Source organism: Eutrigla gurnardus (genome assembly GCF_963514095.1).
Source record: "Eutrigla gurnardus genome assembly, chromosome: 10".
NCBI lineage: Eukaryota > Metazoa > Chordata > Actinopteri > Perciformes > Triglidae > Eutrigla > Eutrigla gurnardus.
This window is the reverse complement of record NC_139924.1, coordinates 19,409,777-19,427,479: the sequence shown is the minus strand read 5'-3', so window position 1 is coordinate 19,427,479 and position 17,703 is coordinate 19,409,777. Positions and strand designations below refer to the sequence as shown.

Genomic DNA, 17,703 nt, shown 5'->3' with positions numbered 1-17,703 from the left:
GATTGACTAAGTGTTTAAAACAGAGGACAAACATGCTCCTCTTAGACAGGGTGAAGCCTTCAGCCTGTCTGGTTACAGAGATCAGTAGACATCCTTCACCACAGCTCACATCAGTTTATAGCAGGTATACAAGAAGTTACTGCTGTTTCAGCCTCCAAGACATACAAAAATATCCAAGCACCTCATTCAGCAATCTATTATATTCTTCAATCAATTCAACACTTAAAAGGAAGAGAAACAGTGAATTTTTTCTATCTGTCAGTAGATACAACACTTGTCTTCTCCTCACGTCGGATACAAAAGAATAGAACGATCTGAGGAAAAGATAAAGACTTCAGCTACGCTAATTCTATAACGACTTTGACAGTGGAAGAATATTGGTGAGCTTGAATTATCTGAAATCATCATAAGTGACCAATTTTAAGACATTCACTGAGCCCAGTGAACAAAGACAATTACACAGCATTTATTTCACAGTTAGTATTGCTCGATTATGGACAGGATTTGCTGTTATGCAGGCTGAGGAGAAAAAGTTAGTTTAGTTAGAAAAGAAAATGTTACCATGCTTGAACCAACATATTTAGAAAGTGTTGAGTACAACAGATTCAAACTGTAACTTTCACATCTAAAATCAGAGATCACTGTTCTTCTATATAAACATCTCTAGAAGGTACAACATGAGGAGTCATACACTGTGATGGAGTCCTGACAAAATCAAATAATGCTGTGTTCTTGTAAACATGAAGCTGAATAGAAAAGTCAACAGATTCTTAGCAAATACGGGGAGCACTGAGCTCGACTGTGGACCTCTTAAGGCAGGAACACACCGGCCCAACCGTTGGACGTCTGAAGCGTTTGGAGAGGCTCGGACGAGGTCGGGAACACATATGTTTGGTGTGTACAGCTGCGTCGGAAGCTTTCGGAGCCGCGCGGACGTTGTCTGATCAGACTGAGCATACGAAGTCTGAGGAGGTGGGCTGTTGGACGTCTGAGCCATTGGCGGTGTGCTAGCGAATCAGAGTATCCAATGGCGGTGTGTGGGCGGGGTGGAAGTGACGATGGTAAACAACAAACCACATAAACAGAGATGGCGCAGAGTACAGATTTTACTTCGTCGTTGCATCGCACTTTTGGTTATTTCTGCACATTCATCGAAGCAATGGCTACGTGGGCAGAAATGCCAAGTATTTAGTCCACAAAGGTCTTCTCGAGTCGAACGAATACTGAACCAAGACTGTGTGTGCATTGTTTTTATCTGCACTCCATTCCGTCATTTCCTGTTTTCCTGTTTTGGAGTACTGGCACGAGACTAGCGCCACCCGCTGTTAAGGAGGCTTATTGCATCTTGCGCAAGCGCAGAACGTACACGCTGCTGTGTTGTCGGAAGCACGTCGAAGCGGTGTGTACAACGCAACTTTTCTGCCGGACGGGTCAGACGAGAGGCAACAGAGTGGGCGGAGAGTGGTCGGATAAGGCAGTGGGACGTCTGGGCGGTGTGTGGGGGCCTTTATAGATTACTGCAGTCTGTTCCCTGGCTTTACTGTCTCCCCACTCATGGAGGTCTTGTGTCTGGATGCTCTATGAAAGTGGCCCCAGAGATGAGCTTACTCTTTGTTTTGATAGGTTCAATTTAAGGGTCAGATTATGTGTTTGGCCTGCCAGCCAGTAAGACTTGAGATGGTCGGGGACTACAGTCTGGAGGACTCTGTCCACATTGTATAGTGCTGGTAAAATATTGGTTAATAAAGATGGACTCATCATCGTTTCTAATTAAATAAACCAATAATTAGGTGGTTATTGTGTTTAAGTGTATATGTTCCATTGTATTGTTCTATAATCTGTATGTACGATAACCAACATTTAATTCTAAGTTCAAATCATTTGTTTCCTATTTGAAGAACTGAACAATAGAGTGACATTGTTTTGTTGTTAGAGAGACAAGATTTGGTCACTAAAAGAACATCTCAGAACATCAGTTACACTGATCCATTACCTTCACTCTGATGTGGACGTTTGATTGTGTTTCAATGAGAGAACAGTTGAAAATGTCATAAAAAAACATAAGAATTAAACTAGACTAACAGAAGCTAGGTCAGCTAAAAAAAGTTCAAGCGCAAGTTCAAATATAAAATGCACAGGGAGGCTGATCCAGATTGTGTGTGTGTGTGTGTGTGTGTGTGTGAATTAAATGCATATCTAATTCATACACCCAGGAGTAGGCTAAGGGCTTTATGTATGTATGTATCAATCAGTTACACTCATATACAGATATAGAAAACATGAATAAAATCTGAAATTAACTTAAAGTGGATTTCCATACAACATTTTCACAGAAGCTCTACAATCCCCTGTAATATACGGATCAATGGCGGAACATGTGAGGTCTGGGGGAGAAGCCAGGGCTCTAGCCGGGGGCTTTGATATGCAGACGAGCCAGGAGGAGGAAGATGAGAAGCTAAGATCAAACAGTGAGCAGCGGCTCCTCATGCTAACTGAAACAGCAACGTCATCAACACACATACAGCCACTCCAGTCTCGTATAGATCTCTCCTCATCTTTGTCTTTTTTAGGGATGCACTGATACCAACATCGGGTATGGGTCCGATACTGTGCGTGCCTAAAGTCTTTGTTGTTGAACCGAATCACAGTCTGTTCGGCTGCTTTCCCTGAATGTTCAGGGTCTTCACAGACACAATAACAACAGACTGCAGGCTGTTTGACAGCTTCCTCAGACTGAGACACAAGATCACTCAACCTGTTTACGATCTGCGTTCTGTTTCTCCGCTGAGTGTCGTCTGTCACTGCAAAACAGTCCAGGGACCGTTCGGTATTCATGGAATGGACCACCGGAGGAAAATAGGGGGGTTATGTTTTAAAGCAACACTAAAGAGTATTTAGTGCCTTAAAATAATGTTTCCAAAGTAGTTTTAGTGGTTCATCACCTCAAAACCGGGTGAACGGCACTTCAGCATTCGCTCTGCGGCCCTCTATCAGCTGTAACCGCACTATGTCACTATATTAATTCTGCCATGTCAATTGCAGGGTCATGTTAAAACAAATTATTAATGCATAACCAGAGGTCTGAAAATCCCTCCGGTGGGTCTTGAAATAAATAACGAACAGTCCCTTAGTAGAAGTGATTAACCCAGAATCCTCTTGTCATTATGCATAATTTCCTTCACCTTAATTTTTCATTACAAAACAGCTACACAGTCGTTTCACTGCATGGCTCTCTGTGGAGTTTCAGTTTTCAGACAAATCATTCACTTTTCACATTGTGCTCTGAGCCGTCATCTTCGTTTAACAGACACCATAAAGGATCTTGATGAGACTAAATAAGAAGGCGACAGGTATATTTACGTCGTCATAAAACCATACTTGATGCTGTTGAATGCTCATCTCATCATCATCTTGTGCCTCACAAATTGCTTTCCCTATAAACTTGTGCTTTAAGAGATCAAAACACAAGAACAGGCCTCTCATAAACCACAGTGCCTAAATATTCAATATATTATAATCAAGACAGAAATACATCATCAATTATAAAACTTTCAAAACAAACTGCAGGCTCACAAGTTGGCCTTCACTTTTAATGGTGAGCTGTACTGAATAAACTAGGATTTACTAAGAGTTCCTTTCTGGAAGAAACCTGGTGTTCAGAGCCACTTAGATTGTGTTAGCATATCTCTCTTTAAACTGAAACATTGTTTTCTGTTATTGACCAAAGTAAATGTCTCATATAATGATAAACATATGATAATACATATATACATACATGATAATATCCAAAACAAAAGATTGCACTTGATTTATCTAAGCCATATGATTTCTTTGTGTTTGAAAAACAACTTTGTGTGGCTTGCTATGAAGGACTCAACTGCAGTGATCAGCACAGTAACACACCCTGCTGCACCCCGCAGCTTAATCCACTTTCTCCAGCCGACAGACAGAAACTCTTCCAGCTGATAGGTGACAGACTGGAGGGAGCTGTTTGACCTGTTGAACTGTGACGAAGAGCTTAACAGACACTCCACTTTGTCCGCTCCCTGTAAATCCATCCTATCTTCACAGAACAAATATATTTTCCATGAAGAGACGTACACAAGCAACTGTCCAGAATTTCAACGTCTAATCTCTGTTCAAATGGGGCTGTGCATGAAGTGTAATCCCTTTGCAGTCGTTTACGTTGTGTAAAAATGTCAGTTTTGCAATATCGCCTAATTTCATTATCCTACTTGTGCTATTCGGTTAAAGATGCTGCCTTAATGCTGAAGATGTGCATCGCAATTCAGTGCAGCAGAGTGTCAGCTTGATCCTTTACTCTACTTGTAAAATGAAAATTGTCATCAAAATAATGTTGCTTATTACGTATAACGTTCAATGTAAGGAGAGAGTAACCGGAGAGCATATTTGGCAAAACTAAATAGAGATGGCTTATGACCATGGAGGATCAAGTAGTATAACCAATGTCAAATCTGTGTCCGGATGCTCACACGTTACGCTCCTAGTGGGTGTTGACCTCTGGCATGTTTGCCCCTCGTCACTGATCCTGTTCGTGATTTTCATGGACAGGATTTCCAGGTACAACCAGGAAGAGGAGAGTTTGGGTACCACGGAATAACACATAGTGGGGCAGTGTGCAGTCTGGTGTGAAGCACTTTACTCAGACAAGGACCTAACACTTGGTTTCTATTTTTTAGCTCTTACTTTATCGGCAATGCTTTTTTCTTTTGATAAATGTACTTATTGTAAGTAGCTTTGGACAAAAGCGTCTGATTAATGCCCTAAATGTAATGTAAATGCATTGTCATAATTATTTTGCACTATTTGCAACCTGCTTATCGTTGACAGAACAGTTTCATACGTACATGACAAATATTATACAGCACTCACAACAGTTAGCTGACCTGATGGGCAGCTAAACATTTTAAACCGTTTGGTTGGAGAGATTAACTGGGTAAAGTCCTTCACACAACAAGTCCACAAAGCACAAGTTTGACTTATTTCATCAATTTAGCTCAGACTGCTGTGGCCAAACATTTACTTTGAAAACCCCAGGGCTCTGCCGCTTCCCCTTTGATCTCCAACCTACAGTCCATCTCCAATATGTTCAAAACGTACGATTTACGCTTTGAAGTTGAGCTGACTCTGTTTCCGCCTCTCATCTTCCTTGCTTTTGCATTATACAATTTGGATAATTGCAAAAGCTGAGGCTTTGGTGTGCTAAATATCATTACGCGTCTCTATTCAATGTGACAATAACACAGGCAAAGTGCAGCATTGGCAATCAATAAATGAGCTCTCACGCCTCAACATGCATTTGAATTAGCACAAGGAGGACAATTCAACTTGGATTTTCCCATTAACCTTATAGTTTCATGATGCAACTTGAACAACTGAATCATATTTCATGCACTGACTTCAAAGGTGTGTAGGAGGGTTGGATTTAGGAAATCAATCACACAAGCTGCAGCCAAACAACAGGCTCTGTTAACACCACTCACTTCTCCTCTTGTGTCTTCTTCCAGCAGACACTGAAGCACATAGTCAGCCCTCTGTGTTGGAAGCTGGCTTAGTGTGGACACTTGGCATTTGTTGATTCATGTTCATGCTGCTCAAGCAGAAACATTGCAATTCTCCAATGTCCACAATGCTCTCTCTCATGTAATCCCTCTTTTCTGCCTCCTCCTTTTAATCCGTCTCTGTCTTGCCATTTGGCTCTTTGGTTCTTCTTCTGTCCATTGTACATGTTCATATCTCAGCTGTTGTAATCCGTCATCCGTGTAACCAACACAGTAACAGTGGAGAGCACCTTCTCTGGTTTAGTGTTGACTTATCTCTGTTGTAACAATAGCAGATTCAGAGCCAGCTGTAGGTCTGTCAGAGAGACATCCAAATCAGACAGGGACCACGTTATCCTGTTTTGCATGTTCATTTTTAAAGATGTGAAGCACATTTCTCAGATGAGCCTCTCACTGTCTTCCCCGATGTTCTGTGATATGACTAGAGCCCAACTCATCCTTCCATCTTTAAAGCAACGGAGCAGCCACTGTTGTGTTTTATTGCTTATTAATCAGCCCGATCCCTGCAGCAGGACTCAAAATACATCTCTCAGATATGATGCTGCTTGTCCAAAGACAAATCGATAAAGGGATGTGATGGGGCTCTGTGCTGAGATTGATATCCGTCTCTCAGGCCGGATGGGTTGACATTTAGCAGGGAGTCATATCCTCTCTACTCTATCTCAGAATACTGTTATCTTTTTAAATTACCTCAGTGTTTGCACTTCATGGCAAATACTTGAGACATTCTCTCACTTTATGGGGAACTTGTGCAATATAATGTTCCAATAACGCTTTCAACTTCATGAGTTACTGATTTGCCCTGCATTTTACTGGTAAAGTCAAAGTTAAATAAACTGCCTGCTCTACATTCTTTTTAAAAAGAGTTATCCAAACTCCAGTAAACAGATTCATTTCATTGGACGATCACTTATCAAGGTGAGGTTTGATAGGATCAGATTTACTCATGTTAAAATGTAACTATATGTGCTCAGAGACCTAAAAAGGTTTGTCTTCACCAACAAAAGTAAACTGGCAGAACACTGAGAACATAAGAGTGGGGTTTTGGGTGGAGGCGACATCAAGTCTGCCTTAGTGGAGTGGCTAAAACGCAGGATGCAAACTCTTATTATTCTGGGTACAAAGGCTTTCAGGAAGGAGACGGTGGTTTGATCACAGTGCCAGTTTGCCTTAATAGCATTGGCTACTATCCCAGCTTTCATTTTTGGAAGAAACGTGCCACTCTGCATCCAGAAAAAAAAAAGTAGATTAGAGTGAAGTTATCCTGCTTTGGATGAGGGCTGCTGCTCTCTACCCACCAGTCAGCGCTGCAGCACCTCATCAAACCTGTTTGGCTCCGAGTTTCCAAGAAACTCAGGGAGTTCTGAATGAAATGAGCTGTGAAATGAGCTGCAGGACACAGACGATGCTACACTGTCAATGAACTATGGCATTACATCTAACTATGTTACCTGCTTTCCAACAATCTACATTTAATTTTCCTTCTTACTTTCCTGGCACATTGAGTGAATTGAGCTAGATAAATAATCTGGACTATATGTTGATCTGCCATTTAGTTACATCGCTGATAAGTCTATAATACTGGTACTTGAAATCAATAAAACAGGCCTAAAGTGTGGGAGGAAGTACAACTTTTTTTAATATCAATTTTCAAAATGAATGAAAAAGTTCTTCTATCTTGAGTGCATTACTTTTACAACTCACTCAATCCACAAAGCTGCCATTTTGTTTGATGAAAGTGTTGATGAAATGCATGTCCTCATTCATTCCCTCCACTTAGGCAGACTTCATACAGCTTCTCTGCCAAACAGCAGTGATGAGGAATCAGCAGCCAGCCAGGAAAACGGGCCAAAACACAAGCGGAGTGGCAAATGATGAAACAACCTCGCCATAGAAATGTAAACCTTCCAGCTGTGCTACTGCAAACAACACTGAGATGAACTAGGTTTCCGTTAATAGCTCAGGCTGTAAAGAATGCAGTTCTTCATCATCTTAATTAGGGGAAAAAGAAAAAAATCACAAGCTAACGTTGACTCATTAACACATGATCAAGGCTGAGACAGGAACGGATAATAGACATCTTTCCACTGTAGTTAAATCAAATTAGGGAATGTAGTAAATCCACAAGCAATATCATTCACTATTCAGATTATATTTGTATTAGCAGTTCCCTGGTCAGACAGACACCTTAATGTTTTCAGTATATTAGAGACAGGGTAGAAACAACTACCAGCCCCCGTCTTTGGAGTCACACGGTGCTATTTGATCTAACTTACGTAATGGCTGCACATATTCACAAATAGTGATATTTGGAGATGGAAAGTAATAGATTGTGAGAAATGTATCATATCAATATCCATTTCCTCACTACATTATAGCTTTTTCGTGGACCGTTGAACTAATGTATTAACCAACACTGGAGCTCTCAGATCAGTGTGGGCAGCCACAAAGACTGACATGCAAGTATCTCATATTTTAACAATACCTTAAGGATGTTTCTCTCTAAGAGCACAATGAACTGTGAAAACTGGAGGGTCTGGAGGGTTGGAAAATCATGACATAGAATTAATAACACTCTACTCTGCTCTCTACAAAAATGGAAACTATCAGGTTGTACCAGCTACTTTCTAAGACTATAATAGATGATAATAAGGTGCTGAAACTATACAGTTTAAAGTCACAGCACCATTATAAGGTATTTTCAGTTCAGTGTATGAATACTGCAGGTTGGGAATGAAATGATTCCAGTCAGTATGTTTCAACACAGTACAGGTTTTGTAGCAGATGGCTGAACCAATGAAAGGGTGAGAGGGTATGATTGACTGGCAGAGCGATACCATTGCTGTCACTCGTTTGTTTCAAGTTGCTGCATCCACCATTCAAGTCATCCAGCAGCACTGATATGACTTCAGCTCATTCTGGTTCACAGATATCACTGACGTGTCACTGGACAGAGAAGCTGTGTTTCTCAGTCTATACTGATGGAGCAGCTGTTTACACAACAAGAGGATGTCATCACTGTCCCAGCATCCTGAATGTCTGACAAGACAAAGCCTCACCTGTCAGCTACAACACGAGGCCAACACTCTGATGGTAACAAGGCTTAAGGTATCTGTTCTATGGGGAACGTCACAAAAACATGCTTGTTGATTCTCCGTGTGTTCGTTTGGAGCAACAGAGCAAAAACATCTGTAAAGGAAGCCTTTGTCCTAGCATCATCATCTGGAGATATAAGGAGCCATCTGGAGACACTTTTCTTCTCTTTATGAAAAATAAAGAGTACCAAACCCACAGAGATATGAATGTTGCTGAAGAGAGAAGCGTATCTGTCTCTTTTTCTCCTGAAGGAGGTTTTTCATTGGCAGAGCTTACCTGTAAGACAAGAGAAGAGGAGAGAACATAGGTTCAGTTAACATGATCATACTGCATCAGCTGTCATATAAGTCATCTTCAACACGTATCATGTCATAATGTTCAACAGTCAAATTTAAATTTAAATCACTCACAACCTGCATCCATGCAGGATGGGGATAGGTTAATTGAAGACTCTAAATTACCCGTAGGTGTAACTGGTTGCCTGTCTCTACATGTCGGCCCTGTGATGGACTGGCGACCTGTCCAGGGTGAACCCTGCCTTCGGCCAATGTTAGCTGGGATCGGCTCCAGCGAACCCCCCCCCCCCCCCTCCCCGGATAAGCGGTAGATGATGGAAGACTGAAGACTGCCATCCAGCTCAGTTTACAGAGAAAATCACAGACTCCAAATATCCTTTTTCCTCTTTGATGCAGAGGACGCATACAGACACACAAAGACCTCAGACTCAGACAGAACCATTAGACTGATAGAGGCATTACCATCCAAATGTATCAGAGCCATATATAACCTTCCTCTACTGAGTATGCAGGTAATTACAGTCAGACCTGAAACAGCCTGAAGCACTTTAAAAGGATATGTGTAATACGACAGAAAAAAAAAGAACGATGATGGAATTGTACAGAACATATCAATTCTGAAATAATGACTCATCAAATTTACATAATCTTTGCGTCCTGGCCTTAGGTATGGAAGCAGTCAACTGTTCAAGAGAAAAGCACACCCATTTGATTTTCAGCAGGTTGAAGATGATGCAATATGGAGTAAGAGCTCACATCACACTTGAAAACCAAAATGGAAGATGACAACTTAAACAGAGGATTGATGGGAAACATGGCATTCAATGTGACCTGAGTGCAGAGAGTCCTTTCTGCTTCACTATGAGCGTCTGTAATACTTCGTCATCGGTCCACCCTTTGCAGCTGTAACAGCTTCAACTCTTCTAGGAAGGCTTTCCACAAGGTTTAGGAGAGTTTATGGGAATTTTTGACAATTCTTCCAGAAGCGTATTTGTGAGGTCACACACTGATGTTGGACGGGAAGGCCTGGCTCTCAGTCTCCACTCTAATTCATACCAAAGGTGTTGTTAGGATCTGCGGTGCCTTGTCATTTCCCCTTGTTTCTCCTGTGTTTTCCCCTCCCTTCTTGTTGCATGTTTGTCTCCCCCTGTCTGTCAGTGTCGTCTCAGGCTGGCCAGGGCTGACCTACATTCTGTTCATCAGCCTGACTCATCTCACCTGCTGCTCCACTCACCTGCGGTCCGTCTACTCTAATCACCCGATAGCTGTCTTAAGCCGGTCCTTCCCTTCCAGTCTCCGCCAGTTCGTTGTGAACCCAACCATGGTAACACACAGGCCTAGTTTGAGAAGATTTTGTGCAATTCTGCTTGTATTTTTTCATTTTGTGATTTTTGTGTGAAACCTGCTTTTTTCCCTCTCAGTGCTACAGAACCGCCACACGCACCAGCCCGTCCAGTCCTGCCCAGCCTTGCCTGTTGTCACTTCTATAACCCAGCTCTGGATTTTCCTCTGAGGACCGTCTGGAACTGCTGCCTTTTTTTAACTCTTTTAGTTGTCATTAAAGACCACCTTTTTTGTGAACTCCTGTCTCAGCGTCTGCATTGTGAGTCCAGTTTTGAAATACTACGCAGCGTAACAGAATGAACTGGCCGAGAGATGGACTCCGCAGGCGCTACCCACGAGGAACAGAACCCCATACACTATGCGCTCTCCAGTCAGGGAGCTTTGCTCGGGCAGCATGAGCAACTACTTAAGGCTTTGGTTGAGAGTAACCGCAACATGACACAGCAAGTCTCTGAGTTAGCCAGACAGATTTCTGTATTCACATCTACCTCTTCATCTGCAGCACAAGGTCCACAATTTCCTTCTGGATCAGCTCCACAGCCTCCTACCAGGGACTCCTACACTACAGATCCGGAACCATTTTATGGAGATCTGGATAAATGTCGGGGATTCCTGCTCCAGTGTGACCTTGTCTTCCGGCAGCGTCCTCTCATCTTCACCAATGACCCCTCAAAAGGTACATTATATTATGGGCTTACTAAGAGGGAGAGTTCTTGCTTGGGCAGAAGCAGTGAACTCTAACACTGGGGTTAGCTCACTCACCTTTGATGATTTTGAAGCAAGACTCAAGGCGGTTTTCGACCACCCGAATCATGTTGGCAATGCTGCTAGCCGCTTGCTAACTCTCTGTCAGGGGTCCCGCACGGTGGCAGATTACTCTGTTGAGTTCTGGACATTAGCTGCAGATGCTAATTGGAACGAGCCAGCATTGCAGGGAGTGTTTGTTAAAGGGCTTAATGAGAGGCTGAAGGATGAACTTGCCTGCCGTGATGATTCTACTGACCTAAACTCTCTTGTTTCCCTTGCCATCCGTCTGGACAATCGCCTCCGAGAGCGTCGCCAGGAGAGGGCAGCCAGCTGCTCTGCCCTCCCCCCTGCACGTACACCCCTCAGACCTGCCAGACCGGCTACCCAGTCAGGTGACTCGGCCCAACCTCTAGCTCTCCCGCCTACTGAGGAGCCCATGCAACTGGGTCGTGCCAATCTCACGCAAGCTGAGCGTCTCCGCAGGATTCAAGCTGGCGTGTGCCTTTACTGTGGTAAGCCCGGTCACTTTCTTGCACACTGTCCGGTTCGACCAAAAGATCTGGCTCATCAGTAGCGGTGGGGGTACTGATGAGCCCAAAACTCAGAACTGTTCCTGCCCCGCTGAAGTCCCGGTTACAAGTACAGGCCACTCTCTGCATGGATGGACTGCTTCTCCCGTTACTCGCCCTACTTGATTCTGGGGCAGAGGGTAATTTTTTGGACCATCAACTCGCTGTCCAAGCGGGGGTGGAGCTGGAGCTGCTGGAAGACCCTATTACAGCTCTCGCCCTTAATGGTAGTCCCCTGGCTAAGGTAACCCACAAGACATCCCCTGTCACACTCATTCTGTCTGGAAATCACCACGAAACCATCACTTTTCATGTGATCGACGCTCCTGATACCCCCCTGGTTCTGGGTCACCCTTGGTTAGTTCGTCATAATCCCCACATTGACTGGGCTGGTGGAAGAATAATTGGCTGGAGTAACTCCTGTCATTCTGTCTGTTTGCAATCTGCTTTGTCCCCTGTAGATGGCAACAGGAGCCCCTCTGTTGCACCAGAACCACCCGACCTGTCCAACGTCCCTCCTCAGTATCTTGACCTCCGAGAGGTTTTCTGCAAAGACCGGGCCCTGTCCTTGCCACCACACCGCCCCTATGATTGTGCTATTGACCTGCTGCCGGGAGCCCCGCTCCCTTCTGGTAGACTCTACAACCTGTCTCGCCCTGAGAGAGGAGCCATGGAGAAGTACATCTCGGACTCCCTGGCAGCAGGTATAATCCGACCATTGTCATCACCACTAGGGGCGGGGTTTTTCTTTGTAGAAAAGAAAGACAAGACACTAAGGCCATGCATTGATTTCCGTGGTTTGAATAGTATAACTGTTAAGAACAAGTACCCCCTACCCTTAATCAGTTCTGCCTTCGAGCCTCTCCAGGGAGCCAACATCTTTTCCAAGCTCGATTTACGTAATGCCTACCATCTTGTTCGCATCAGGGAAGGGGACGAATGGAAGACAGCCTTCAACACCCCCATTGGCCATTTTGAGTACCTGGTGATGCCCTTTGGTCTCACCAATGCCCCAGCTGTGTTTCAGGCCCTAGTGAACGACGTTCTTAGAGACTGCCTTAACCGCTTCATCTTTGTGTACCTGGATGACATTTTGATTTTTTCCAGATCCCTTGAAGATCACATCACTCATGTCCGGTTGGTGCTCACTCGACTTCTGGAAAATAGACTATGTGAAGGCTGAGAAATGTGATTTTCATGTTGATACTGTGAGTTTTCTTGGCTATGTCATTCAGAGTGGCCAAGTCAAGGCTGACCCCGAGAAGATCCGTGCGGGGAAGGAGTGGCCCAGGCCCACCAGTCGGAAGGAACTACAGCGCTTCCTAGGGTTTGCCAATTTCTACCGACGCTTCATCCGGGACTACAGTAAGGTTGCTTCACCCCTTACGAAACTCACCTCTGTCAAGATTCCATTCTGTTGGTCCTCTGATGCTGAAAGGGCATTTTCAGTACTAAAATCTCTGTTCACCTCTGCTCCTGTCCTGATCCAACCTGATCCCAGCAGGCAGTTTATAGTTGAAGTGGACGCTTCTGACTCTGGGGTTGGGGCAGTTCTGTCACAGATTTCGGGGCCAGCTAACAAGCTTCATCCCTGTGCTTTTTTTTCCCGCCGTCTCTCGTCCGCAGAAAGCAATTATGACGTTGGAAACCGCGAGTTGTTGGCTGTCAAGCTTGCTCTGGAGGAGTGGAGACATTGGCTGGAGGGGTCTGAGAAACCATTCGTCGTTTGGACTGACCACAAGAATCTGGCCTACCTCCAGTCCGCCAGGAGGCTCAACTCTCGGCAGGCGAGATGGGCGCTATTCTTCAGCAGGTTCAATTTCATTCTGACCTATCGTCCTGGATCCCGGAACATAAAGCCTGATGCCCTGTCCCGCCAGTTCTCCTCCGAGGAACCTAACTCCGCCTTGGACACCATCTTGCCCCCAGAACAGGTCGTCGGCATGCTTACCTGGGAGATCAAGGAGACGGTTAGAGAGGCACAGCAACATCAACCTGATCCAGGTAATGGCCCTGCTAACTGTCTTTTTGTCCCCAACAATGTACGCTCCCAGGTACTGCAGTGGGTTCACACCTCTCGTTTTGCTTGCCATCCTGGGGCCAACCGCACCACCTCCCTCCTCAAGAGGCATTTCTGGTGGCCCACCATGGAGAACGACACAAAGCAATTTGTGGCAGCGTGTTCTGTGTGTGCTAGGGGCAAGGCGACCCACCGTCCACCAGCTGTCTTACTCCGCCCATTACCTGTCCCTGGTAGGCCCTGGACACACATAGCCTTGGATTTCGTCACCGGCCTTCCCGTCTCTAAAGGTAACACAGTCATACTCACCATCGTCGACAGATTCTCGAAGGCAGCCCATTTTGTTGCACTGCCTAAACTGCCGTCTGCTTTTGAAACTGCTGAGCTCCTAATTACTCATGTAATCAGGACTCATGGAATACCCTCCGACATAGTCTCGGACCGCGGCCCACAGTTTATCTCCCAAGTTTGGCGTGCATTCTGCAAGGCCTTGGGGGCATCTGTCAGTATGTCCTCAGGTTTCCACCCCCAGACCAACGGCCAGGCAGAAAGGACCAACCAGGACCTTGAGACCACCCTGCGCTGTGTGGCAGCTGCAAACCCCAACAGCTGGAGCACTCATCTGGCCTGGGTTGAGTATTCTCATAATTCTTTAACCTGTTCTGCCACGGGGTTATCCCCCTTTGAAGCCTCTGTGGGCTATCAGCCCCCACTTTTCCCTGAGCAGGAGGTTGAGCTGGCAGTACCTTCGGTACAACATCACATTCGGAGGTGCAGAGAGATCTGGAGGAAGACCCGGGCAGCACTGCTTCAGACGAAGGAAGGAAACCAACGCTCTGCCAATCGACACAGAAATCCTGCCCCGCAATACCAACCTGGTCAGTCGGTTTGGTTATCTTCCCAAAATATTCCTCTGCGCACTGAGTCCAGGAAGCTCTCACCTCGCTACATTGGCCCCTTTGTCATTGAGAAGGTCATAAACCCCACTGCTGTTAGACTAAGACTCCCCAGAAGCATGAAGATCCATCCAGCCTTCCATGTCTCTCAGCTCAAGCCTGTTCTCACCAGTACGCTGTGCCCTCCTCCTGACCCCCCGCCACCCGCCCGGCTCATCGATGACCAGCCTGCCTACACGGTTCACCGCCTGCTGGATGTGCGGCGTCGGGGTAGGGGGCTCCAGTATCTCATTGACTGGGAGGGTTATGGGCCTGAGGAGCGCTCCTGGGTGCCACGCTCATATATCCTGGACCCAGACCTAGTCCGGGACTTTCACCGTGCAAATCCTGGCAAGCCTGGTGGGTCACCTGGAGGCTCCCATTGAGGGGGGGGTACTGTTAGGATCTGCGGTGCCTTGTCATTTCCCCTTGTTTCTCCTGTGTTTTCCCCTCCCTTCTTGTGGCATGTTTGTCTCCCCCTGTCTGTCAGTGTCGTCTCAGGCTGGCCAGGGCTGACCTACATTCTGTTCATCAGCCTGACTCATCTCACCTGCTGCTCCACTCACCTGCGGTCCGTCTACTCTAATCACCCGATAGCTGTCTTAAGCCGGTCCTTCCCTTCCAGTCTCCGCCAGTTCGTTGTGAACCCAACCGTGGTAACACACACCTAGTTTGAGAAGATTTTGTGCAATACTGCTTGTATTTTTTCATTTTGTGATTTTTGTCTGAAACCTACTTTTTTCCCTCTCGGTGCTACAGAACCGCCACACGCACCAGCCCGTCCAGTCCTGCCCAGCCTTGCCTGTTGTCACTTCTATAACCCAGCTCTGGATTTTCCTCTGAGGACCGTCTGGAACTGCTGCCTTTTTTTAACTCTTTTAGTTGTCATTAAAGACCACCTTTTTTGTGAACTCCTGTCTCAGCGTCTGCATTGTGAGTCCAGTTTTGAAATACTAGGCAGCGTAACAGGTGTTCTATCGGGTTGAGGTCAGGACAGTCAAGTTCATCCACACTAAACTCTCTCATCCATGTCTTTATGGACTTTTCTTTGTGCACTGGTGCACATGTTGGAACAGGAAGGGGCCGTCCCCAAACTGCTCCACAAAGTTGGTAGCATTGAATTGTCCAACATATCTTGGTATGCTGAAGCATTCAGAGTTCCTTTCACTGGAACTAACGCTCTGCATTGCACTTGCTGATGTATGGCTTGTATGCAGCTGCTCGGCCATGAAACCCATTCCATGAAGCTCTCTACGCTGTTCTTGAGCTAATCTGAAGGCCACATGAAGTTTGGAGGTCTGTAGGGATTGACTCAGCAGAAAGTTGGTGACCTCTGTGCACTATGTGCGTCAGCATCCACTGACCCCGCTCCGTCATTTTACGTGGCCTCCTGACACCGACAACATGACGTCAACCTGTGGTGGGGGACCCTTGGGTGGTGCACACAGAGTGTCTACACTCGTTGCTGTGATGGAGAGAAAATAGAAAAAACAGTCCAGCCACATCTGCTTCTATATCCTCCTTGACAGAGATGAAAAGCTGGTTTTAAACTCACAGGTCCTAAGAGAATGTGAATACAGCTGAAATAACTGATGTTGACGAATCTTCAGTTTCCTTTAAAGTGACAGGCGGAAAATCCAAATGCTTTATCCTTCAGTGCTTGTTGCTGAAACAATAACATACTGAAGCCCCGAGGCTATGGGGACTGTAACTGAACCATAACAACACAGTGTTTAGCATCTGTCACTGTTGTTTCATCTCGTCCCATCTCTCTCTTGTTTTGTTTAAGGGAACCCTAAAGAGACAATGTCCAAGACTCCATGCTGATCTCTCTCCATGGTGGCCTGTGTTTTTGTTTGAGTGAACTGGATATTTCATATCTCCCTGGTCTTGGTATTTTGAGATAATCAAATTGCTTGCTTACTAAAAGAAAAACTGTAATTACAGTTTCTAACATGTTAGCATGGGATTTTTTCAGTAACATCTGTTGGTCTCTGCCTGTGCGTCCCTCTTCACAATTTATACTTGATGAAAACACTAAAGAAAAAACAATTTAAAAAAACTTTCCATAACATACAGTGCCTATAGTTTTATTGAACACACACACAGAAACTGAACATTGTTAACATTAATTGGTTGTTGCTGAATAAATCAATTGTGTTTCCAGTGACCAGAACAAAAATGCGAACTGGCTTTTATTTAATGAACGCCACCTTCAAGCTGAACAGATGGAAGAGTATGTTAAAAGAAATAAATTAACAACACTGAATTAGTGAACGGCTGCTGTTGTGAGCATGTGGTATAATCTAATGAGCTGAAGATACTTTGAAGACCTGCATCTCTGGGCCTCACATTGTCCTCGCACGCACGCACGCACGCACGCTCGACGCACACACGCACACACGCACACACACACACACACAGAGAGAGAGAGAGAGAGAGAGAGACTGAAGCAGCTTCATTAACCCTTAACCCTTTATAGCAGCAGAGCCTGTCCACATCTGTGCAGCACACGATGCAGAGGCTGTGATTCTGTTTCTCTTAGTGTCGAGTACGACGGCACACTCCAACATGCAAGTGCACGAGCTCTCTGACAGGAGAGAGGAAAGACAGACAGACAGACAACAGAAGCTTTTCTAGCAGCACATAAGAAGCTAAGGCTCTGAAAGCTCACTTTGACTGCTCTCGTTTAGTGTTTGCGTGCTTCTTTGGTGCCGTCTTCAGTGTATTCTAACCTCGACATGACGCTGTCAGCTTCGTCTGAGCTCTGAATACACGACTTGTTACATGATATTTGGAAACTGTAACTGCAGCCCACAAAGTGATCTGAGCCTCGCTGATCATGTCAAACTCGACTGATGTTTGTGGAAATAAGAACAGTTGCTGGGTTTTATTTTATAACATATTCCATCATACTTTTATATTATATAAGCACATTCACTAAAGCACAATCAAACAATTTAAGTCAAAATATTTGCCGAAGCAAATCAATTGTTAACAATCTTTGTGAGGGGAATTCAATACATCATCGCACATTATAATGAAAACATAATTATTATTGTCCAATTACTTTTGAAGATAGAAAATAACCCTCCATCTTCAAAATGGAAAGAT

At 44.9% G+C, this 17,703-nt stretch overlaps 1 protein-coding gene across 5 annotated transcripts; it reads left to right on the top strand.

Annotated features, from left to right (window-relative positions):
- Nucleotides 1–14,012: 14,012 nt before the first annotated feature.
- Nucleotides 14,013–15,483, top strand: LOC311019425 (uncharacterized protein). Of its 5 annotated transcripts, none has more exons than XM_084018838.1 (3): nt 14,013–14,532; nt 15,187–15,245; nt 15,349–15,483. In XM_084018838.1, exons 1-3 carry the CDS (start codon nt 14,163–14,165, stop codon nt 15,430–15,432), a joined length of 513 nt encoding a protein of 170 aa, XP_083874964.1. In that variant the 5' UTR covers nt 14,013–14,162; the 3' UTR covers nt 15,433–15,483. The 5 variants fall into 5 exon arrangements, 2 of the variants coding, with proteins under 2 accessions (XP_083874964.1, XP_083874965.1); XM_084018839.1 differs by lacking the exons at nt 15,187–15,245; nt 15,349–15,483 and adding an exon at nt 14,723–15,058 and having other exon boundaries at nt 14,013–14,285; nt 14,382–14,532; XR_014597804.1 differs by lacking the exon at nt 15,187–15,245.
- The last annotated feature ends 2,220 nt before the right edge of the window (nt 15,484–17,703 follow it).

Coding starts and splice junctions, on each gene's coding strand:
- LOC311019425 (XM_084018838.1), top strand. CDS start 14,163: ATGTCCTCAGGTTTCCACCCCCAGACCAACGGCCAGGCAGAAAGGACC. Junction 14,533..15,186: donor TGCCCCGCAATACCAACCTG/GTCAGTCGGTTT, acceptor ATCACCCGATAG/CTGTCTTAAGCCGGTCCTTC. Junction 15,246..15,348: donor TCGTTGTGAACCCAACCGTG/GTAACACACACC, acceptor TCGGTGCTACAG/AACCGCCACACGCACCAGCC.